The 24,678-nt window shown below is 28.3% G+C and overlaps 2 protein-coding genes across 3 annotated transcripts; one reads left to right on the plus strand and one right to left on the minus strand.

Annotated features, from left to right (window-relative positions):
- The first annotated feature begins 13,580 nt into the window (after positions 1–13,580).
- On the plus strand, positions 13,581–17,148 carry LOC108469428 (protein NDL1-like). Its single transcript, XM_017770315.2, has 11 exons — positions 13,581–13,911; positions 14,523–14,622; positions 14,906–15,003; positions 15,100–15,188; positions 15,540–15,600; positions 15,725–15,811; positions 15,890–15,967; positions 16,054–16,110; positions 16,231–16,286; positions 16,463–16,598; positions 16,715–17,148. The coding sequence occupies exons 1-11, from the start codon at positions 13,852–13,854 to the stop codon at positions 16,925–16,927; spliced, it is 1,035 nt and encodes a 344-aa protein (XP_017625804.1). The 5' UTR covers positions 13,581–13,851; the 3' UTR covers positions 16,928–17,148.
- A 1,330-nt stretch (positions 17,149–18,478) lies between these two features.
- LOC108469722 (homeobox protein ATH1) lies at positions 18,479–23,741 on the minus strand. 2 transcript variants are annotated; one of them, XM_017770731.2, is made up of 6 exons: positions 23,356–23,741; positions 22,127–23,111; positions 20,083–21,427; positions 19,323–19,675; positions 19,140–19,200; positions 18,479–19,029 (listed from the first exon to the last, which is right to left on the minus strand). In XM_017770731.2, exons 3-6 carry the CDS (start codon positions 21,247–21,249, stop codon positions 18,865–18,867), a joined length of 1,746 nt encoding a protein of 581 aa, XP_017626220.1. In that variant the 5' UTR covers positions 21,250–21,427; positions 22,127–23,111; positions 23,356–23,741; the 3' UTR covers positions 18,479–18,864. The 2 variants fall into 2 exon arrangements, with proteins under 2 accessions (XP_017626220.1, XP_017626228.1); XM_017770739.2 differs by having other exon boundaries at positions 22,828–23,737.
- Positions 23,742–24,678: the final 937 nt, after the last annotated feature.

Consider the following 24,678-nt stretch of genomic DNA (forward strand, 5'->3'; position numbering starts at 1 on the left):
TAGTCACCAAACTTTTAAAATTATCACTTACAGTATCATGTTGTCACACAACGATCGCCCACTCATTATCTTTTATTACTAAGGTAATGAGTTTCCTACGTGACATGTTAGTTTGTCACATGGTTTTCACGTGAAGTATCATGACATACATTTAGGAAAATTTTAAATTTTCTAATGTAAAAAGTTAAAAATAATTATGAACTGAAAAGATAAAAAAAAAAAAAACAATTTATTTTGTTCTCTATTTAAACCCTAAGCCTATTTTGTTTCTTTACATACCGTGAAGAAGAAGAAGAGGAGGAGGAGCCCAATGTAATTTCAGTGTGCTATTATGGAATCCGAAAAATTTAAGATTATATTTGCGATTGATTATTTAGCATCGTCTTAATATTTTTATTGTCATTAAGATTTATTGTGTAATACTTACAATCTTTTCTGCTAAACTTGACATATTTATATTTCGAATTGAATATCCACTTAATGCCTCCAACCTAGATTTTTTTAAGATTATCTCTTTTCATATTCTTTAAGGTAGCATCATTCTTAAAAGTCATATCAAAAGGAGTTTCTAGTTGAAAAAAGACACCATATTCAATTGAAATAATATATCCATTCAAACTAATTTGGACCATAAATCAGTTTATCATATTCTCAACTGAGCCTACTAAATATTAAATTTGAACATTACAAACAATACTAACAATTTCAACAATTCTTAATAACAAATAACTCAACAAAATCAACACTAACTTACTACAATTACAAACAAAAACAATAATACAATTTCCTTATAGAATACATATAGCATATTCAACTACTGATAATAAAAGTAATAACATAATATTTACTTTAAAAAAACTTACAAATTTACTATCAACTATTAATAAACTCAATAATAACATAATATTGGTAAAAATTTAAGACAACTTTCATATTCCTAATAAAATAAAAGCTTATAGTAGGCCCTTAAGTAAAAACCAAAAAGTTATTAAGTCCATTGATTTAATTTGAACCCAATCGAGCCCTTATCATTAACCTAAAAATTAATTAAGCTCTTATGTTAATAATTTTCACATTTGATTGTATTAATCATTAAAATCAATCGATAGACCAATCAAACAACGAAATGTGACAAACTGTGATTTAATCTTTCATATCTCCAATAAAAATCATAAAATATCTATCTAAAAATATATAAAAGCACGAGTTTTAAAAAACTTTGAAACCGACAAAAATATCATTTATTGTTAATTATATTACTAAATTACATTAGAATAATAATAAGTAATATTAATTAAAATGATAATATATTAATATGAAATTAATTAATTTGGTCATATATTATAAAGGCTCTACTTAAAAATAACATAATATATTATTAATTAATAAAATTATAAATCTATAAAATCATGGAATATAATTGAATGAATTTAAAACAATAAGAAATCAAAATTTTAATTAAATAAATATATTTTTTATATATAAAATATATTTTATATATAAATACTCTTTATAAATTTAAAATAATTATAATTTAATAAAATTTGTGAGACAATTATTATTAAAAATATTGTGCTAATTTTAAAATAGAATTGTTATTTAAATAGAACCCCAAGCATAAAATATAGGAAAAAGATAAAAACTTATGATAATTATAATTATATTTTACTATTATTAGTTAATAAAATTTGACGTTGTTACTTTTATTAAAGTAAAATAGAATTATTACTTAATTAGAATTTTAAATATCTTAATTATTACTTAATTAATATTTAATTTAATTAAAAAATCATAATTAAGTTCATAAAAATTATCAAAATCCTAACAAAATTCTCACAAAACTTAAAATCATGTGGATTCAATAACATCCAATTCATGGATAATATAATCATCCATTGTTCCACAAACCATACATTCAATCCAACAGTAGAGTTTAATACCTAAACATTTAATGCCAAAATTTTACGGGAAAATATCGAAATCCTTCCTTACAATATCCAAATCATATCATAAAAACCATAAAACCTAAAAACGATTCATTCAAAAAAATAAAATTTAATTTATTCTCAATAATTCAACATGACGAAACTCGAATATCACTTGTTAGAATTATAAAATTTTAATATAAAACTTAAAATCGTAAACCAATATCTATCATATCATATCAATAATAATAAAACTAGATGCGAAAGCGTACTTGAATTCATTGATATCTTGAAGACTTCAAGTTTTATGGTTTTGATTTTTAAATTAATATAAATATTTTAGAAACACAAATATTTTAGAGAATGATGGCTTTCTCTTTTCTAAATATGGGATATTAGAGTACGTGTAATTTGAAGATTATAACCCTAATATATAACTTTTGTACATTAACCTTAATTTTTAATCAACCTATCATCGATTAGAAACTAATTACTAGAGTATCTACACATATTTGACTTAAACTTTTATTTAATAATTGAAGCCTGTAATTATTATTATACATGTAATATCCATAATTTTTCAACATTTATTTTATGCAAACATAGTTAATTTTTCTATATATTTGAAGAATTCTTAAAGATTATATCATTTTATCCATATATCAAATAGAAATACTTTATGAATAATATTTGATTGACATGACAAATTGTGTATAGGAAGCCACTATGGGGAATCTGATGTCTGCTTCTGCTTCACAATGCTTTTTATTCATAGCTTATCACCAACTATGACATGATATTCCTTTTTGTCATAAGCTTTGTTTTATATCCTTGCAACGTTAGTAGTTGTAGTTCATTGATGTTGTGTCACTCATATTTTGCTGTTGGGGACCAGTTTTTACATGTCCACTTTAATTTCTTGGTCTCAGATCATAGGATAAGTAGTTTTGCTCCTTTGAAATTACATTTTAGAGTTCAATAGCTACATGTTGAAATAGCAAATTTTGTCCGATAGGATTATTGTTTTTGGTCATTCATATATCTTGGAATCATGTACCATCAAGTTATATCTTCCCTCTAATAAGAGATAACTTTACTGTAAGACGTTCAGTGACAATTCATCAATAAAAAAAGACATAATTTAGAGATGTTTTCCTTAGATACTTACATAACTAAGGCACACAATTAACCATACTCCCCAACTCTCGATTCAATCTCCATCCCCTTAAATCTTTCAAAATCCTCCCATTTCTCACAAGTCTCCTACCTCCGTAGCTAATCAACAGGGAACATCTTATTACTATGATATGAATTTTAATCTGGTCCTTGCTTTCTCATTAGCTAGCGCTTATGTAGGATTTTTTTTTCAACAATTTATTTAATTAAATAATTAATTTTAAATTAAAAATTTATTAGTCTAAGTAATATTTTAATTTTATTAATTTCAGATTGCTAAAATATATATAGCGTAAAAATTTTAAATACAAATTCTTTATAATTTTTTTGAGAAAAAATTCCTTTATAACTTGAACAGTTGGGTTAGATGCTTAATCCACCGGATAGGTGGGCTTCTTGGGCTTTAGTTATATAGTAAAAAAAGTATTTGGATTTAAGTTTGGTGGTAGAATAAATTTTTATAATTTTTATTTTTAGAAATAATTATAAATTATTTTTATAATTTTATTTTAGTAAAAACATTTTATTCAATTTGTAATAATATATTTTGGTTAATAATATTTTAATATTATAGAATATAGATTAAACATGGTTACCAATAGGATTTTAATTTAATAGAGTTGTCCATTAGTTGATCTAGGTCAATTTCGGGTCAAATTCATATATATAATATTTGAAATATGAACTTTAAATTTTGGTCAAACCTATTACTTTTATATTCTATTGATATTTTAAACAATAACAACATTAAGTTTTTTTAATATTTACACTATATTATATTTTTAATTTTTATATTATATAAATTATACAATATATCAAAATAAATGAATAATAATATATTATAATATTAAAAAAGTTATGGTCAAGTTGGAGATCACTTTGAATATCAAAACTCAATTTTGACTAATATTTTAAATAAATATATATATTTTTTGTCTAAATTCATTTTTCAAATATATTATTTTATATCTAAATCCTATAAATATCGAACCAATCTTCAACATTGAACAAATAATCATTCCAAAGTTTAACTTTAGATGCATTGATTTGTTATTATGGACTTACATTTATTTTTATTCATACTCATTTTTCTAAAAGTAATTATTTTATTTATTGTCGATGGATTGAATTTTACGAGTGAATTTAAGATGATGTTAGATATCTTTTTAAATTATTTTATTACACTTTAAAAATAAATGATATCATTCTAGATTTATTTATGGAGTTTTTTTATGTTTCTAACTATGTATAAAATAATAATCTATTTTAAAAATACGAAAAAGAAAATTTAACAAAATTAGCTTTGGTTTGGTATAGATAAAAGAAAAAAAATTTGCTTGGAAGGATAGAGTTGTGTTTAGTTTGGTTTGATTGGATTGGATTGGATTTTTTAGATTTTTAAAATATTTGAGGTAATTTATTTCAATTTTGTTTTTAGTTGTTTTAATACTGATATTTAATTGGCTTATCAATAAAAAAAAACTGTCGATGAAAAAAAACCTAAGTAAATCTTCAACAAAATTTAGCACTTAACTGAGCCTTTAAAGGATGAAAAATTAATCAATCAATTCCCTCCGTTAATGGTGATCAAGTTTGACCATTATGTTTCATTGATGTGGTTGATAGACCAATCATATGGTGACACATGGTAGACACATGTACATCATTCTAACGTGGCAAAATGTCATTTCAGCAATTAAAAAAATTATTAAAAAAATTATTTAAAATCGCATCTAGAATGTATATGGAGAAACAATTGTCCATATGCATTTAAATCCGCACAATTATATGTCCGATTCTTCCTAATTATGATTTTTTAAAAATAATTACTATAAAAATACAAAAACATATAAAAATTATGGAAAACTTATTAAAATAAAAATAAAAATAATTATAAGAAGTTATAAAATTTATTAAAATTAATAAAAATGTTTAAAAATTTATTAAAAACCATGGTTGGAATGAACTTGGGCAAGTTAGTTCTCTAGATGCAATTGAACCTAGACAACTTGTAGTCTAGGTTCATTCTAAGCTTGGTTTTTAATAATTTTAAATATTTTCATTTAAAAATAATTGTAATAACTTTTTAAATTTTATTAATAAATTTTAAATTTTTTGTACCAAAAATAATTTAAATAAAATTTCAATAATTATTTAAAAAATCACTTCTAGGATGAACGTTTGTCTTAGTTCAAATGAATATGGCCAAGTTTTTATCCGATTCATTCTAAATATGATTTTTTTTAAATATTTACTTTTTAAGATTTTTTATTTTTTCTAAATATTTATTAATATTGTATTTTTTCACGTCAGCATAATATACATGTAGCTCCACGTGTCATCGTCTAATTAGTCTATTAATCAGATCAACGAAACATAACGATGAAACATAGTCAATATTAATGGAGTAACTTGATTGATTAATTTTTCATCATTTAAGAGCTCAATTCAGTGCTAAATTTTATTGAATGCTTAATTTTATTTTATTTTGTAATTTTTCACTGAATACTAATAAGTCTTTTGAATTTTAAATTTTTATTTTGACAAAACAAAATTAGCTATATGAATTTTGTACAAAATATTTAATTTAAATTTTTTGAAATAAATAAAACAACCAATCATTCTTATATTATATTTTAAATTATCCTTTGATATCTTAAAACTAAATTAATTATTAATTATTAATTATTAATCAAATAATCGTAATTTTTAATTTCATTTTTTTTTCGGGGCGGGGGGGCACTGATCTCCATAAAAGAAAACTCGTATCATCACATGTAACTCATGGTAGGTCCAATTCCAACCATAAAATAAACATTGCCGAAGAAGATTTCATAACCTTTTTTTTATTTTATTTCTAATTTTACTTTTTAATAATTCATAATCAATTCATCAACACATATAAGTATACACAAATTTAAAATAAAATCAGTACACATCCCAATCATTACAGTTCAATGCCCTCTAATTCAAGCAATAACTAAATTACTTTATAATTAAACACGTGGCTTCTCTCCCCGCCATGACATCACTGTAACGTCATCTTTGCATAATTTAATTTCAAACTCCATAATTTATCGTATATAAAAAAGAAATTCAAAAAAAAAATCATTCACCAAATTTTTCCAAGTCAACGAGAAGGTGACACGTAAATAGAAATTTTTGCACTTTTTTCTTAAAACTTTGCTTTGGTCCAAATCCTCATCCCTTATGACGGCCGATCAAGTGATCCAACTAATCATGTCAGCCGACATTTTATATTTATTATTATACTAGTTTTTAAAACATTAAAATTTAAATTTATGGTTTTATGGCTTTTAATTTAAATTTATATTTAATTAATTATAGATAAATTATTCGAAGCGGCTTCAAAGAAAATTTTAAAAAGAAATCCCTTTTGCTTTACACTTCAGAAATAAAGAAATGTAAAGACAAAGTGGCAAACATGTATAAATATATTTAATTATTTTATATGTAATTTATATGTATTTCCATAGCTTTTTCTTTTCCCCTTCTATCCCTGTGCACAAATAAATGACTTTCACTTAAAAGTTATTATTTTTACCAATAATATATTGTTTTATTTTTTATATTTTCATAAATATATAATAGGAAATTATTTTGTATATTCTACCGGTGATAAGTGTCCTATAAAGATAATATTAAATTAATTTTTATAAAGAGTAAATAATTAGAATTTTACCTCATCATTGTACACTATAATCCTAAATCTTAAATTTAAATTCTTACCCTAAACTCTAAAATCACAACTTTATAACTCTAGATTCAACCTTAAATCTTACTCTATTATTATAACATAAAAATAAAAAATTAACTAAAACTAAAATATTATTAAATATTGATATAATGCTAATGAAATACATAATATTATTTTGAAATAAATCTCAAAACTATACATGAATTATGGTTGTGTAATTTTATATTTAGAAATTTTAATTTGATTAAATTTAAAAAATTACTAAAATAATTATCGGTGTAACATCATTTTACATTTACATATTACATTTATAAATAATTATATTTATCTAATATGAAAATAAAGCAATGTATTTATTTTTTAAACTCGTATAATTGATTTACGATCAAAATTTATGCATTAAATTACACATTAAATTAAAATTTATCTCTAATTATTTTAATAAATAATAATTTAAAATAGTCCTGATATTATTTTAATTTTTTTCGTTTTTCTCAGTAAATTATTATTTATTATTACTACTACTTACTTATCATGAAGCTCAAATGGGAAACTAAACTCAAAACTCGGCTCAGCTTGTGGGCTCATGGCCTGAGTCAACTCGGTTGGACAACGACCGTGTGTCGGTGTCGGTGCTGACAAATGCAGAGGCAAGTCTTTGGTCGTAAAAACTAAAATGTACCAAAAAAGGAAAAAGATTTTTTTAGAAAAACTTAATTTGTTAGAAAAAATTGTGTACTGTATTTTAATAGATTCTAGGGTAGTGTTAGAGTCGACAAAACTCACGTGTACTTGGTTGACTCACATATATTTTCTTGGATCTCTCTAAAATATTTATATATATATATATATATCACATCATAAATATTATAGTATTACCAAAATTACTTAAAATTCATCATAAAATACAATACCAAATATAAAAATATAACAGGACACACAAATATAATTAAATAGAAATATGAAAATGTATCAAATTTTAAATTAAAGGTTTCATTACACTTTCCTTTCTCTTTTGGGTTTTCGAAAATTAAAGTGTATTTATCAAATTCAATTTTAACTGTATGGATATTATTTATTATTATATGGACTGAAAATATTTATGATCATTATTTCCTAATTTTTGAAGGAGAAATATCTTAATTTAGAAAGAAAAAAAATCATGCAAGACAAGTAGACAACAACGCTAGAGTTTTGCATATGACATTTGTTTAAATATAAATAAATAAAATGAAAGTAATGTTTTGTTTTATGTGTGGGACAATTTGATGAATAAGCTTCTGAATGGCGTTTTAAGACGGCCCTTGTTTGGAGTTTGTACTAATTTTTCAAAGGTCCATCTCTCTAGCATTTGATATTAAGGCACCATGGTAACGAATCCAAGGACATTGAATTTGAAGACAATTTACTTGAATTAATTTAGGGGTGAATTAGTAAAAACTCTGGATCAGAATTTAATTATATATTTTTTATGATAGTCGAATCGTGTTAGTTACGTTTATTGTTTGGGTTTTGTCCTGTTATTGTAATTCACAGGAAAAAATGATGTCACCATTTTAATAGACTATGTATTTATAATTTTAAAAAATCAAATTAAATTTTTATCATTTTGAGGGCTCAAGTACGATTTTATCATTATTAATTTAAAATTTTATAACTTATAAAAGAGTCTAAATGAAAAAATCATTTTTAAACTCACTAATTTCATTATTGAATTAATTTATTATTTTAATAAAAATTAAGAATTTTTCCAAGATCGAACTCGAAATTGATATTACATGAATATGCAAATATAATCTATTTTCTGATCTTTTATAATAAATGGATATATGTGGTAGTATAGAAAATATTTTATTTTATAATTAAATTTAAATAAAAATATAATATTAAATTCTAAATCAAGTCGGGTTTAACCCACCCAAATTCTTGAAACCTCTGTCAAAATTAGCTCTTTTAAGGTAAGATGGATAGTAAAAATTTTGGACAAATCTATAGATTAAGAAATAAAAAAAATGGGTATTTTGTGAGGTAAAATGTCTACCTCTAAAGGTTTGAAATTGGTTCATTTTAAAGCATGAACTAATTAAAAGATTATATTATTATGCACCAATGAGTACATGGTTTAAAAAAAAATAAAAATAAAAGGTCATGTTCTAGGCGATAATGGTTCTTAACCCACTCATCACATTGAAACATATATATATATATATATATATATATATATATATATAGATATATGGTTTTTGGAATTTTGAGTGGATGGTGATTTTTAACTACATGACAAATTAGGACTAAATCAACGCTCAAGTTAGAAATTTTTTAGGGTGGAAATTAAATTATAATTTTTAATTATTAAATTAAATTTATATAATTTTAGGGAGTTAAAGTGTAATTTTATTTTTATTAATTTAAAATTTTAAAAATTTTAAAGAATTTAAATAGATAATTTTATATTTTAGAAGGGCATGACCTCTGCTAACCTCTAAATACACCAATTGAACTAAATATTTTAGATTTTAAATTTTAATACACATTCTTCAATTTTCATATTTGAAGAAAATCAAACACTATAATATGTAAATTTTTCATTGGCTAGTTATATATTAAATGTGAAATTAAATGAAATATGTAAGAGTTTTTACTTTTATATATTTATAAAATCAAAATATTTAAAATTAATATTAAAAAACAAATTTATTTACACATATTTAGTTATACGCAAACTCAAATATGGATATTATAGGTAGGGGAAATGAATTCGAATGCTCACGTATTTTTACAAGATAAACATGAGCTTAAAAAAACGTTGGAGCTTATGTTCTTAAATATCTTTTGCTTAAGTTACTCTAATTGCTTTTGCAAGGGAGAAATTAAAAAAGGAAAGATCACACAGAAAAGAGTCCCATCCATGAAGGAATATTGCCATGTATTTATTATTCTTAGTATACAAGATTATCACAAAGGAGTGGTTTTGAGCTAAGATTAATTGTCATTGTTAAGTCTTCACGGTTAGCATTGTTTTTTTTTTTTTTATATAGGATTTATAAATTATTAATTATAATTAAGTATATATGTTTTAAATTACAACAATTTTAATAAAATCAATCATTCTTGAAGAATTAAATAATTAATTAACAACTATCTTAACTCTATTTAAACTAATTTATCATAATAAATCTAAATGAAAACTCAAATATTAACGCAAAGTAACTCTCGGACTTAAGAACTCAAAATTCGAAATCTTAATATTGCTATTGGGCAAAGGCAACATTAACACTTGACAGTTAAGCATATCATTTTTAGTTTTCTTTATTTATAATAATGTGTTGTTAGATGGAAAAAGAAAAACAATGTTTTAAAAATTAGATCAATAGTTGAATTGGTTAGATCGTTATTTTCAATTTGATTACTGATTCAACAATAATTAAATAAACAATTAAAATTTATAAAAATTAAAAATCAAAAATTATAAATCAATTCAATCGTTAAATTTTATCTGAAATTTTAATTGTTTATTAGTTTTAAATGGTTCTCTGTCTGAGTTAATATACTTATTTATTTTTGGTTCAATTAATTTAACCGATCAATCCGAGTTAACTCAATAACAATAGTAAATAATAATGTCTTATTTTCTCTCTTCATTTGTGAAAGTAAAATATATAAAAATAAGGAAAACGTTTCCTAAAATTGAGTAAAACGACATGAAAGCGGTATGAAGAGGGACTGGACCTAGGGGGGAGGAGGGTTGTTGTCGGCCTCTGGTGAATGGTAATGACAAATACCAACTTGAGCTGAAAACGACGTAGTTTGCATGAGATGGATTGTTGATGTGATTGATTGGGCCCCATTTTGATCAATGATCTCTCAACCGTTGGATTATATAATATATGGCTGATTATAATTTATAAAATATGATAAAAATGTTTTAATCTTTTTGAAGGAAATCAGAATCTTTCCATATCAGTGGGAACAAATCTTGCACAACAAATGCCAACAAAATAAAAACAAATATTAAGAAAAATTAAAATTATTTGTAGTAGTTGCCTTCCATTTTTTTAAAAAATAAATTTATTATAAGTTTAATTAAAAGAATAATGCGTTTCAGTACACTTAAACTCACATCCTCCTACATTAGCAACAGTACGCATACCAATTAAGCTAAAATTCAATCATGATTGAGTTCATTTCATTGTACAGTATGGTTAAATACACAAATCTTTAAACTGCGAATAAAATTCTAAATTGATTTAAATTCTAATATTTTAAGGTTTAATACTTTACCAATAAGTATTATTAATCCATTTGAGCTCATGTTTAAGAGCAAGCTATAAGTACTAATAAATGGTCGGATGTAATGGTAAGATACATTACACTTTCAATAGGAGGATACAAATTCTAATTTTAAAGTCATTGTTGAGAGAAATAGTTACGAAACCCAAAAACAAACTAATAATTAGAATATTTAATTAAAATATTTTGAAGTTTGGACAATTAACTCTTAATATTATAAAAAAATCTTAGTTTTTGAATTCAACTTTTAAATAAATTTATTATAGGAATAAATCTCAAAATTATACATGAGTTTTTATTTAATATGCAATTTTATATATAAACTTTGATTTGGTGCAATTATAAACTATATCAATTTATTTTTGTATTGGAAAATATAATTATCGTGAATGAAATACATAGACATAAAATGATGTTATATCAATAATTATGTTAGTAACTTATGTGAATTGAATTAAATCAAAATTTTATATATAAAATTACATAAAATTAAAATTTTTGTATAATTTTTAGATTTATCTATTTATTTATACGATTCTATTTAATTTTTAGGAGAAAGTTTATACTCCACGTGCATAATTTATTTATAAAAATTAGATATTGCACACTCGTGTTTAAATATATATACAATCTTTATAAAATAAAAGATCCTTTCTAGAAAATAAAATAAAAAATAATATATTAAGACTTTATTAGGTTTATTTTAGATTAGAATTATCTTTTGAAGTTGCTAGCGATTTTTTAATAAATTTATTACAGGTTGTGATTATATTTGTTTGTTTTGATATAATATCTAGAATTACTTATGGTTCCTTCTCAACTCATAAATAGGATGATAATGCACTTCGATGTACTTGAATTCATGTCCTCCTGCATTGGCAACAATATTCATGCCAATCAATTAAGACTCAATGGACAAGTGAATATTTTTTAAAATAAGCTAACTATTTGGTATAATTTTTAAATAAAGAAGGTTAATTAATCCGTTTTGATTTTTTGTAATATTTTATATAAAATAATAAAATTCACATATAATGTGACTTTTATCATTTTAATCGAAGCTTAATTTGGTTCTTAAATAGATTTTTAATAAATATATTTTTGCAAAAAAAATCACATCATGATTGTGTCATAGTCTAGTATAATTAATTTATTTTTTATATTTATCTAATTGAATTGGTATTCGATAAACTCATGATACCAAATTAGTTAACCATCTTTATATTAGTATAGATTTATCTAATTGAGTTTGTTTCACATAATGTGAGATTTCTTTTGGTAATAGGACTACCAGAAGGTAAGACAACATGATTTTCAAACCTTAACTTTACTATTTAAACTAAAGTTTCACTTTTTTATATCAAAATTTTTATAAAATATTTGTTACATAATTTTTTTATCTATATCATGGATGTCTATAATTTAATGATTAATAAAGCATTGAATCCAATTCAATTAAAGGAATTTATCAAAATATAAATTACAATGGTTATAAAGTAGGAGATATTAGGTTTTAATGTCTTTTCAATTATTTTTATCAATGGTTTTAAATTAGACGTTGATTAAATCATTCAGGCTATTAGGTAGATTAAAATTAAAAGAAATTAAAAATTTAAAAATCTAATTCTTCTGATTTTTAATCGGTTCAATTAATTCAGTATCAATTCTCAATCTAGTCGATTCAAAACTACTATCCAAATGGATACTCAAAACAATACTAATTTTTATTTTAAATTTAGAAAAAAATTCTCAAAACAAGGTGTTTTTAAAAGTATTGAAAAAAATAGTTAATTATAAAATTTTCCTCAAATTATACTAGTTTTTTATTTAAGTACTTAAAGTTTTAAATTAAAATCGGTACTTTAACTGTCAATTTCTTTTTATTTTATTAAAATGTATGATATTTAATAATAACGTATCACGTGTCACATCGAAGCAAGAATAAAATAAAAAAAACTTTTTAAGGAGTAAAAATAAATAAAATAAATTTAGTACTAAAATATAATTTTACTATTATATTGACTTATGATTTCATAAAATTGAAGGGATTATATAATTAATTTTCTATTGGAGGGGCCAACGCTACTACCAGTCCCTTGTTTTATCCCTTATGCTATATTTTTATTGCTTGATTTCACGTTTTAAGGTAAAATAAGAGGAAAAATTTAGATATTGCTATTTAATAAAAAGAAATACTTCAAGTAACTAAATAAGAAAATAGTATAATTTTAAAGTTAAATTTGCATTTAAGTAAAAAAAACCCAGCCTTGCAAATTGTAGTTAGAAAAAAACAAAAAACAAAAAACTTGCTCAATACAAATAGTAAATGAGCAAATAGCAAAAGGAAAAAAGGGCAGTACCGTAAAATCGAAGAACTGTATGCCTCTTAACTGGGGTTAAATAGACCCGAGACCCAAGTTAAAGTCCGCTAGTACGGACCCTTGTGAGTTACGAGTTTTCTCTCTCTCTCCCTCTCTCGCTCACTGATTCCGAGTCATTACAAATCAAAGCGTCGGTGACTCGGTAAGAGTTAACCACGAGTTAAACTTTTGTCTTTGAAGATAAACATAAAAAAGTATATTAAATATTTAATATTATAATTTTCTCGTTTTTATTACTTTTTAATAGCATGGGAAAAATCTGAAAGGGAAATAAAGAGGGAAAATTTGGTATATATAAGCAATGCAAAGCCAATTCTAAAATTGTGTTTTCATTTCGGTAGAGATAAGAGAGAGGAGGAAAATGGAATTTTCTAGCGATTCGGTTTCCATTGATATGGAAACGATCTCTCTAGGCGGCAAGGTAAACTTGCATTCATATCTTATTGTTTGGTTACCGGGAAAATGCGGGAAATTGAGAGAAAATGAAATCGGAAAAAGTTTAATGCAGCTATCTAGCTGGATTATGCTCCCATTTGTTGCTTAATTCTCTATTCCTTAATTTGCTTTCATAGTCATTTGATTCACGGCTTCTGATTTTTCTTTTTTTCCTCATTTGAGAAGCACCCAGATAAACTAAATTCAATTATCTTTTGAAAATTTAATGGGTTCTTGCTTTTTTTTTGCTCTAAGTGCAAGAAAAAAGAAGAAAGCTGACTAGTAATTTCATGAGTTTTTATGTCAATGTTTGCTTAAATTAGGAGTTTAGATGATTCAGAACATGGTTAGATGTTAGCTTTATTTAGTTATAATATACTTAATTTGGGCTATGCTTGAAGCAGTTCTTTTAAAGTGTATGACACCCAAGTAAGTTGGGTTTTCTTTACTAGATCATATTTTGTAATTTTCTGCTCTAGTTATTTGTTAAAAATTAGGGGTTATTTGGTTTGATGGTAATTTGTTTTGATTCATTAGGGTGTTTTCATGAAGGTTTGTTAAACGAATAACAATGCATTTCGTAAACTCTATCTGCAGGAGTACCTTGTGAAAACTCGTCTCGGTACGGTTTCTGTTGTTGTGTTCGGAGACCAAGATAAGCCGGCTCTTGTTACTTATCCGGATTTAGCTCTAAATCGTAAGCAATGCAGAAAACATTATCGATTCATCGATTTTCCTTATGCTGATCTTTATTTTTCACTAACAATTTAGGCTGAAAATGGTTCACTCGAATTTGTCTTTTATCTTTGCAAACTGAATTTCCTCCTTAAACATAGATATTGTTGTAATGCTTTTAATCCGAGCTAAAGATTTACATGTTAGTGTCATATGTCTGAATTTCATAGCATTATTTGTTAGATTTCCACATTGACCAAATACTTCTTGCATCTTAATTTTTTTAAATATGCGGGATTGTGCAGATATCTCCTGTTTCCAAGGCTTGTTCTTTTCTCCAGAAGCTAGTTCCTTACTCCTGCACAACTTTTGCATATATCATATAAGTCCTCCAGGGCATGAGGTCAGTTTTAATTAGCCGGTTTTAATCATTTTTTTTTGGGTTGAATCCTATAATTCACGCCTTCTTATCCGGAACTTCCTTCAAGAAATATTGCAGTTGGGAGCTGCCTCGATTGTCTCCGATGACTTTAGTCCTTCCGTCGATGACTTGGCAGATCAGATTGTTGAGGTTCTCAACTTTTTCGGGTAAAAATATAATTTCATAGTTACTTTATTTGCTTTTTCTTTCCAAGTGTCAGCTTATTAGAAATTTACTTTACTGTATTCTCTTATGCTCTAGGCATTCTATGACACATATTATGTTGTAATGATGGCTGGTAATTGGTGTGCAGTAGTTGTCTGAAAATGATGCATCTTGAGGCACCTACCACCCTTATATAATTTCTTAAGCTGTCATCTTCTTTAATATATATACATATATATTTATTTATTTATTTATTTATATGGAAAATAATAAAGGCAAGCAAGCTGATATTGTTTATCTTTTAACTCTTTCCTTTTTATTTATTTATTTATGTTTTTAACTTTTAACCACAGGCTTGGTGCTGTAATGTGCATGGGAGTTACAGCTGGAGCATATATTCTTACCTTATTTGCTGTAAGTCAACTATCTTGGCATAGCATATACATTTTTCCTTATTCCCTTTTTCATTTCAAATTAAAGATCATGCTCTGTTGACTTGTTGGAAGTAATTGTTGCTGCATTTTCTTTTCCTTAATAGATGAAATACAGACAACGAGTCCTTGGGTTAATACTCGTTTCACCCCTCTGCAGAGCACCTTCATGGACGGAATGGTTGTTAAATAAGGTTCATGTTCTACGCCATTTTATTTTCTTTTAGGGGTTACATAATTACGTGCTTAGATGGATTTTCATGTTATTTCAGGTGATGTCGAATTTTCTTTATTTCTATGGCATGTGTGGCATGGCGAAGGAGTTATTGCTTAAGCGGTACTTCAGTAAGGTATTTTTCTGCTTCAATAACTTATGCAATTTATTTCCTTCTGTCTAGAACTGGACTAATTGTGAGATTCTGAATGACAATGGCAGGAAGTTCGTGGTAGTGTTCTAGTACCAGAATCTGATATAGTTCAGGCATGCAGAAGAGTTAGTTCTTCAGCTCTTTGTATTCGACTTTTATTTGCTATTCAATTGACCTATACGGAATATAATAGTTTGTCTCATGGCAGTTTTCTGACATAAATCTTGTTTTCTTTCCACCTGCAGCTGCTAGATGAGAGGCAGAGTATAAATGTTTGCCGATTCCTTGATGCAATGAATGAGTAAGACCGTAACCATGGTAGATCAATAGACTAGGTTTGTTTTAAAGATGTTCTTAAAATAGGTTCATGTGATTGGTTTCCACCTTTACCAGGGGAAAAGAAAAAGAAAACTTTTCAGTGCGTGCACGCAGTTACTGGTTTGATCCAGCATAAAAGTATTATTTACTTTATTTCAGGAGACCTGACCTTAGCGAAGGATTAAGAAAACTATATTGCCGTTCGCTAATATTTGTTGGGGAGAACTCACCGTTCCATTCCGAGGCTCTTCACATGACATCGAAATTAGATAGAAGATACAGTGCCCTAGTGGAGGTAAGCAAACAATCTATTGCCTAACCTGTTATAATACCTTACACATCCAACTTTCAAAATCATAATATCCATACGGCAGTGAACTAACAACCTTGAAATGGTGGTGGAATCTACAGGTTCAGGCATGCGGGTCAATGGTGACGGAGGAGCAACCCCATGCCATGTTGATACCAATAGAGTACTTTCTAATGGGATATGGTTTATACCGACCAACTCTAAGCATTAGCCCGAGAAGCCCTTTGAGTCCATCTTGCATCTCTCCGGAGCTTCTTTCACCGGAAAGCATGGGACTGAAGTTGAAACCGATTAGAACCCGGATTTCTTTGTAAGCTGCGGAGGTAAAGATGAAAGAGAAAGGGCAACATCACCTTTTTGTAATCTATCTATATATATAAGGTGTTTGTAACATCTTTTGATCGGCTGGTGAGGGTTGTAGATAGAAATACAGACAGAAAAAGAGATATTGTCAATTCTTTTATTTGTAACAATAAATCTTAGATGTTAAAAGTCATCTGTAAATCAATGGAATAATTATTATTTACCAGAGAAACACCAATTTACTGATAATAACAGTGGGTTTCCATTGGCAAATTATTGTCAAATCAGTGGGGTCTAAGAGGCTATTATGGGGGATCATCTGGCTATTGAGTCAGCCATTGAAAATGGGTTCATGTCACTTTCCAGGAAAATGATAAGATAACTAGGAAAAAACCATTAGACCTGTTGCTGTCAAATAGTCGTATTATTTGTCTTTACCAACAACTTTCCAGGGAAATGATTTGATTCCCATCAGATTATTCTTTTTCAGAACTTGGTGACACCAAATAGTATTGAACTTTTTATGATTGAAGTAAGACTTGAAAAAAGGGGCAAAAATAAACATATTTTCCCATCGTTTCCATGATCAAACCCTATTTATATTGCTAGTTCGTGTATATAGTAAACGAAGAGATGTTTGTCATAGAAGTTTGTGATGATAGAAATTTTGGATTTTTAACAATCACCTTGGGAGGGCAGAAGTTGGCAGGCATGAGAGGATGAATGAAACTTGTCTTGTCAAAGTGAAAAACAAAACACCATCCCTGCCATTGTTGATTGTTGTTCAAATTGCAGCACTAACAGCTTCACCAATCAGGTATCATCCGCAGCACTTTGATTTGCTGTTGACCAACAGGATTACAACTTAGCACGCACTATATATATAATGGACAAGATATCTGTCACTTACATGAACTTGGGATCCAATTACGTGCAGGAAAAGAGAACATGTTGACACTAAACAGCTGTAATTTTAGACTTGCATGTATTATAGCAAATAACCCCCAAATCCTAAATGATAAAAAATAGGATTCCAATTAACTTGGGAAGAATTTGTAGTAATTATAGAAGACAATGGTGCTCTTCCAAATAAGCTCTCTTGCTTTTTCTTTTTCTTTTTTTTCTTTTAACTCAAGCTTCAAATTAGAGCCGAATAAATGAGTTTTTAAGAGCTCACTTTTATTAGGGCGACTCAGTTCAAACTTGTATTCTCACTTGGGCACAGAGGCAAGACCATTATCACCTCAAATTGTGTTCTCACTTTTACAATGACAAGACCATCAACCAACAAAATAGTTTGATGGTAATAAGCTCTTGCTTTACATGGTGATGTGAGCATTTCACAAGAGTCCAAACTCTTGCACCTTTCCTGTTTCTTTGCCCACATGGATTATTTGTCTATGTAAACCCTGAATTGCTTCTACAATTTTCAAAACTTCTACAATTTTCAAAACAAAAGTAAACGGTAGCTGTACAAGAAAGGAGAAAAAAAGGGGTTCATCTTCATCCTTGGATGGTATGCTTTTGTAATGCAGAAATGGAAGTATGAAAACATTCCTCAATTTCAAAGTACATTTTGCTGCCATCACATTATGTATTACTATAATATATATACTAGTGTAATATTGGTATGTTGTGGAACATCATAAGTACATTGGTAACCCATGAATCCCCCACATGCATAAAAACAAAAAAGTGTGCCAGTACCACTACCCATAACAAGGCATTCAATATACCAAGTCCATGAAAATTTTACTATGAATTCAAAAATACTTTCAACAAAAGAGTTCCCCGTATGAATTAGAATCATACCCTTAAAGCTAAAGGTCCCAACTATAATGGAGCATTATGTACAGTTGTAACCTTGAGGTGGATGTGTTTCTTTCCTACTGAAAAACGTGCTCAAATCCAGAATCCATTGTCCGCTGATCCATTCTTTCTTGTGCTTTTAATTGAAGTTAAATCTTTGATGGTTGATGCTTATCTGGCTTCTGGGGTTGCTCTTGGTTCCTTCCTCATTTTGTCGAGCTTTTCGTTTGTTCATCTCCGAATACATTTCCTCTATCATTGGCTTCCAAAGCCGAACACGAGCATTTATGAACCAATTAGAGACCTGATCATTCATTGATCCAAACGGACATGATGAAACAATCAAATCATATAGAAGTCCATTAGAAGATTAAAAAACTCCAACACAAAATATGTATCTAAAGCTCCAAGTACCTGGCTCCTCGTTAACCCACTTTTTATTGCAAGTAAATGTTTCTCTGCATCCTTTGGATACCTGCAAACACGAAATTCTCAAAATATGCAGAACTGTGATGATTTTATGTGTGAAGGTGAAAAATAGAAAACTATTTCTCTCCTAGTTTCTTGTAGAAGCAACTCTCCAGTAAGAAGGCTCACGGGTGAAGAAAGTTCTGAAACATCCACGCACGTAAAACCGAGACAGATTTTTCAGGCAACCCTCTCTGCGGTCTCCATATTTGATCCTTCTTCTTTAGCTGCTGTAACGCCCATTGCTCCTGGATGAATGAATTCTGAAAAGATTTTTCCCTATCTCTACTGCATTCACTGTTGAAATTTGCTCCCATGGCTAGGATTTGGTTGCTGATCCTCTCTCTAAGGTTCTTGTATAAGAAAGAGATCGTATGTAGAGCAAAACTAGCATGCACCCGGGGGTCCAACTCAGTTGCAGCATGGAATGCAGATATAACCGTATGGATCTCATCCAAGCATTGACTGTATCTGTCATCAACCTGGCCTCGATAAAAGCCAAAGCAAAACCATTTAAGTACACCAGAATGTAATGTTAAATAAACCAGCAAATAGAGAAAAGAAAGCGATTGGAGAACAAAAAGAAGCAAGGGAAACAAACAACTGAAAACAGTTCGATACTACATAGGCACACCTACTTCTCTAGAAAAAGCCAACTTGCTCAATTATAGTAAGCTATGGCCGAACTCAAGGTTGTGACACTGTTTAGGCTTAAAGAATATTGAAGTTATGACATTCAATCCATGTTTCACTCGACATCAAATCAGCACCAGTTTATCTTATCCATTCAATAACCAAGAAAATTATGCAGTTCATAATTGAAATCCGAAAAAGCAATTGAAAGAGGCCAAAACTGATAATTCTACCAGCACAAATTAGATCAACATACCACTTGAAGTAAAGTCAGCAGTTGGGTTTTTTTGGCCTCGACAGTCCGTTTTTGTAATTCTGCCTCTAACTGAACCTCAGTATCACCATCAACATTGGGACAATCATTTGAATCCATCACTGCCATCCATCTTCCAGCTAGACAACTTGAGGAGAACGGCATAGTTGCTCCAGGTCCAACACTCATCTGCTCTAGATTATCAAGTGAATAGTTTGCAATTTGAGCAAGTATTTCTTGAACTGCATGAAGATATCTAGATCCCGATATTAAGTGTGATACTTGAACGGGTCCATCGGAACCAAAACTCAGAGAAAGCTCCTTAGCATTGGAAGAGGTTTGTTCTGAACCTAACCTTGTTGTATTCAAGCAACAGTTAATTTCGGAGGACTGATCGGGTATATTATTCCCACTGATAACACCAGGAAGAGATGTTGCAAGACTTAACGAGAGCTCATTACTATTTTTTGAGGAACCACAAGGATAATTCAGGCTCATATTTGCACCATTAGGTGCCATCCAACTGTTTGGATCTGGACATCCTATAGACGAATATGGTTGAAATGCAGTCTTCAATGTGGTTTTGCCAACATGCTCAAGAGGACCAGGAAACTTCTCAAAATCCCATTTATTTGTCATACTACCAAAAACTTCATTCAATACACTATTCACCGAGGTTACTGTGGTAGAATTTATACCATCAGAACATTCAGTTGAAGAGTAATTCCTGAAATCCTGAGGGTAGATCGAAGGCGCTACAATTGCTAACTCGTTTAAGTTTTCTTGAAGACCACAGCTTGCAGGTGGAGTTGAAGAAACAGGTGTCCTGCCAATAAACTGCTCATGAAACTCAATGTTATGTTCCAAACCCGAACTGTCAAGTGAAGCATCACTGGCAACCTTTCTTCCAACAGATGCAATCAATGCATTAGAGTCGAAGAATCTGGCATGATTAGATACATGGAGATCGGAACACAGATCACCGCCAAACTCTCCTTGCACCGAGGGAAGCACGGGAAATCCAACTAGAGTCTGATTTTGGTTGATCTGGTTAAACAAGTTGGACTCAACTACTGAATTATTAGTGATAGTCTCTGGTGGAATCCCATTGATAACAACAGAATTTTGGCTCACCATAGGTCGTGGAATGCTGAACATATCATTCTCCATTATACTTTGGGAACAAAAATCACATGGCCTCAACCATACGAAGCTCCTTTAACATGTAGGGTTCTTAAAGCTTAGCCTTCATTTCATCATTCGGAGCATTAAGCCAACATAAGTTCATTATATAACTTCCTTGAGTTCAAAAATGATCATTCAGTTGATCCACCGTGAACCTGAAGAACTGATAAACGAAATGAAATCACCAAATTAATATATAAAATAAGTATACTACACATACTTGCAAAAATGGAGAAACCAACTTGTGACCACCATTCTAAAACCAAAGTTTTAAGATAGAAATTATATTAGATCCCATTCTTTTGTTCTTAAAGAAAAGAGTAGAGAATAGGTACACAGACTTCTCAGAAGCATTATGTGAATGATTTAACCTTTCAAAATTATTGAGGTCATTTCCTGCCCCACTCTTACACAAAAGATAAGACCATTGATAGAGAAATATTTCACCACAAATTCTAAGTGCAGAAGGATGTCAGTCAGTGTAAATGGGACACATTGCCACAAAAATAAAGCATCAGAACTTGGAGCAACTAAATAATGCACACACAAATATATATATATATATATATATATATATATATATATATATTCAAGCTAAGAAAACAATGTTTATATGGAAAGATCATGATTTCAATAAACTTACAGATAAAAGGGTATGGAAATGAACACAAAAGCACAGTTGAATGGAAGTCTAAAGTTGAACAAAAAGGAACATGAGAACCAATATAAACCCTAAATCTTCATTTTAAACAGTTCATGTATTAGAAAGTAGACCCTTGAAGATTTAGGGCCTTCAAATTTCATTTTCTTTTGTGCTTGTGTGTTTGAAACAAAGAGCTAAGCTGAAAAAAAGATGACCAACCTGATATTATATGCAGGTTTCAACCTTGCTTTTATCTACAGTACAAAAACAGCTAAGGGAAGCTAGTGTCTTCACCCACACCCTAATTATAACTATATAGATTGAAAAATGAATGTTGGGTGTTCTTAGAGACACACAAAAGAAGCCACTACAATGCAAAGTTCACATGAAATCATTAGATTTCTGTTTCTCCATTAAAAAGACCATTGTCAAAAAGCTAGAAAACTGTAGTTAAAAAAAACTTTGTTTTCTTCTTTAACATAAAGAATATAAAAAAAAGGAAAAAAGCAAACACACACACACACAAAAGGTGGTGTTAATTTGTTTGCATGAACAGAAAAGTGGAGCTTTTGTTTTTCCTTTCAAAGAACAAACACCAAGAAACTGAGATCACAGTTTCAGACCCCAACAAGATTTATAATCCGTCCAACAAAGATTTTAAAGCTCTAAAACATAAATTGGGTTTTTAATATATATATATATATATATATATAAACAGCAACATCATAGAGAACCCACTAAAAAGGAGGGAGATAGAGTCCAAAAAAGCCCCCAGAAAAAAAAGATAGGAAAAAAAAAGCAGATGTGCAGAGAAAACTATGGAGATGGCCCGTTTTATTTAGATAGAAAGAGAAAGATAAGTAAAAAACAAGAAGATAGAGAGGAAATTGAGACAGAGAAAAGGAAGGGAAACACATTACTCCTTGGTGCAGCAGTGCCACTCATTTCTGTTGCAGCTTTAGGGAGGGCCCCTCCTTTGTTGCTTCTCTCTTTCTCTTTCTCTTTCTCTTTCTTTCTGATCTTCTTTGTCCTCCTCACCACATTTCTTTATCTGTTTTCTCTGCAATCATCACAATTAAAATATCTGGATTCTCTCTGTTGAAAACTTCTGTTTGGTGTCAGGTACCTCCTCTCTCTTAAAGGCACCATTTTTCAGACGAAAGTCTTTTGCTTTTTTAGCTCATTTTAGACAATGGATAACACCCTTTTGATGAGAAAGATGAATGAATTGAGTGAACAAAAGTGTAAGCAAATCAACTAAAGTTTTAAGCTAAACAAAAACAAAAAACAACCAAACCAAAAACCAATGCAACATTTGTGAAGGTATTGCAAGAAAACACACTGTGCTGTTTTGCAGTGTACTTTGAATATGATGATGCAAGCTATGCCAAAGGTGACGAGAATATCTGATGGGCAAAGATCTTTGACGAATTTATTCAAGCACTTACCATGCTCCATCTAACTCCCTTGTTCTTTTCAGCTTATTATTACTCTAGGTTGGCCCCAAAATCACCCAACTCAGTTAAAAACTCTAAAAGCAAAGTTTAATTGTAGCACCACTAACTAAGAGTCTAGTCTAGTCTAGTGTACTTAAACTTGAAAGGGCCTTTAGAGAGTACATAAATAAATCTAAATCTCTTGACTACTTATGATTGTCTATAGAGTAAGGGAGGCAGACCAAATCTTTTGTAATAATGAACATTTGAACCATATCAGTTGATCTTCTGATCTGATACTTGGATTTTTATCAGTAATGGCTAATGTGCTAGCAACCAATTTGATGTTTTTTCTTGTGGGATTTTGATGTGATAATTCGATCTCTTTTTTCCCTTTTCTCTTTTAACTCTCTTTACCTTTCAACAAAACAAGAACTGTGTCTTTGCTTGCCATGTCCAGTTTTTGAGAAATAAATGATGGTTGGAAAATGTTTTTTCAAGTCTTAAATTTCTGAATTTATACTCTATTTATGTTTCCATTTTCAGAAAATTATTTTTGAACAGTACTTTTTTAAGAAAAATGTGATATTTTAATATTTAAATAATTTATTTTAAAATATTATTTATTGTTTAACAACTTTTCATTAAAATCATTTTTAAAAGTTATTTTTAGTGAAATAAGTACAATATAAATTATATTTATTGCAAAATATTATAGAATGATCCCTTTTGACAATTAACTTTATTTTATAATAAGATAATATTTTTATAATAATTAATGTCTAAATTAATACTTAATTTGAAGTTATATATGTTACGTATATGAAAGTAGAAAGTATCATATTAAAGCTAAAAGGAATAGATGAAGTTAAATAGAATTTAAACAAATTCTCGAATTTATATTGTTACAAATTCATATTTTATTATTGTATATTGTTTGGACTTGCAATTAATATTAACAAATTTGTATCTTGAAGGTGAAGACAATTGAGATATCTTGGAAGTACTTGGGTATTCAAATTAGATGTCTTTGAAATAAGAGAGCTTTCTTTCGACTTTTTTAACCAAATTTATTAGGTTCAAATATTAATTAACAAAATAGTTAGGTATCAGATTTATTTAGTGATATATTTAAAGTCAGCACCATAGCGAGCTGACTTTAAAATTGACACATTTAGGGACCAACTTCCTATTATCATTGTGGAAGTCGGCCCCTTAAAGTGCCGACTTCAATATATATGTTAGGGTGAGGCAATCGATGAAATGTTAAGGTTCATGTGAAGGCAACTAAATTAGGGTTTACATAAGGTTGAAGTAATACAGTATTGTCGTGCA

The sequence above is a fragment of the Gossypium arboreum genome, chromosome 7 (assembly GCF_025698485.1).
Source record: "Gossypium arboreum isolate Shixiya-1 chromosome 7, ASM2569848v2, whole genome shotgun sequence".
NCBI lineage: Eukaryota > Viridiplantae > Streptophyta > Magnoliopsida > Malvales > Malvaceae > Gossypium > Gossypium arboreum.

Bases quoted from the DNA above. Each gene is read 5' to 3' on its own strand.
- LOC108469428 (XM_017770315.2), top strand. From the start codon at position 13,852: ATGGAATTTTCTAGCGATTCGGTTTCCATTGATATGGAAACGATCTCT. The intron at 15,812-15,889 runs GTTCATGTTCTA...ATGTTATTTCAG, and splicing joins CGGAATGGTTGTTAAATAAG to GTGATGTCGAATTTTCTTTA. The intron at 16,599-16,714 runs GTAAGCAAACAA...TGGAATCTACAG, and splicing joins GATACAGTGCCCTAGTGGAG to GTTCAGGCATGCGGGTCAAT.
- LOC108469722 (XM_017770731.2), bottom strand. From the start codon at position 21,249: ATGGAGAATGATATGTTCAGCATTCCACGACCTATGGTGAGCCAAAAT. The intron at 19,676-20,082 runs GTATGTTGATCT...TATCGAGGCCAG, and splicing joins TGCTGACTTTACTTCAAGTG to GTTGATGACAGATACAGTCA. The intron at 19,030-19,139 runs GTACTTGGAGCT...ATGAATGATCAG, and splicing joins GTGGGTTAACGAGGAGCCAG to GTCTCTAATTGGTTCATAAA.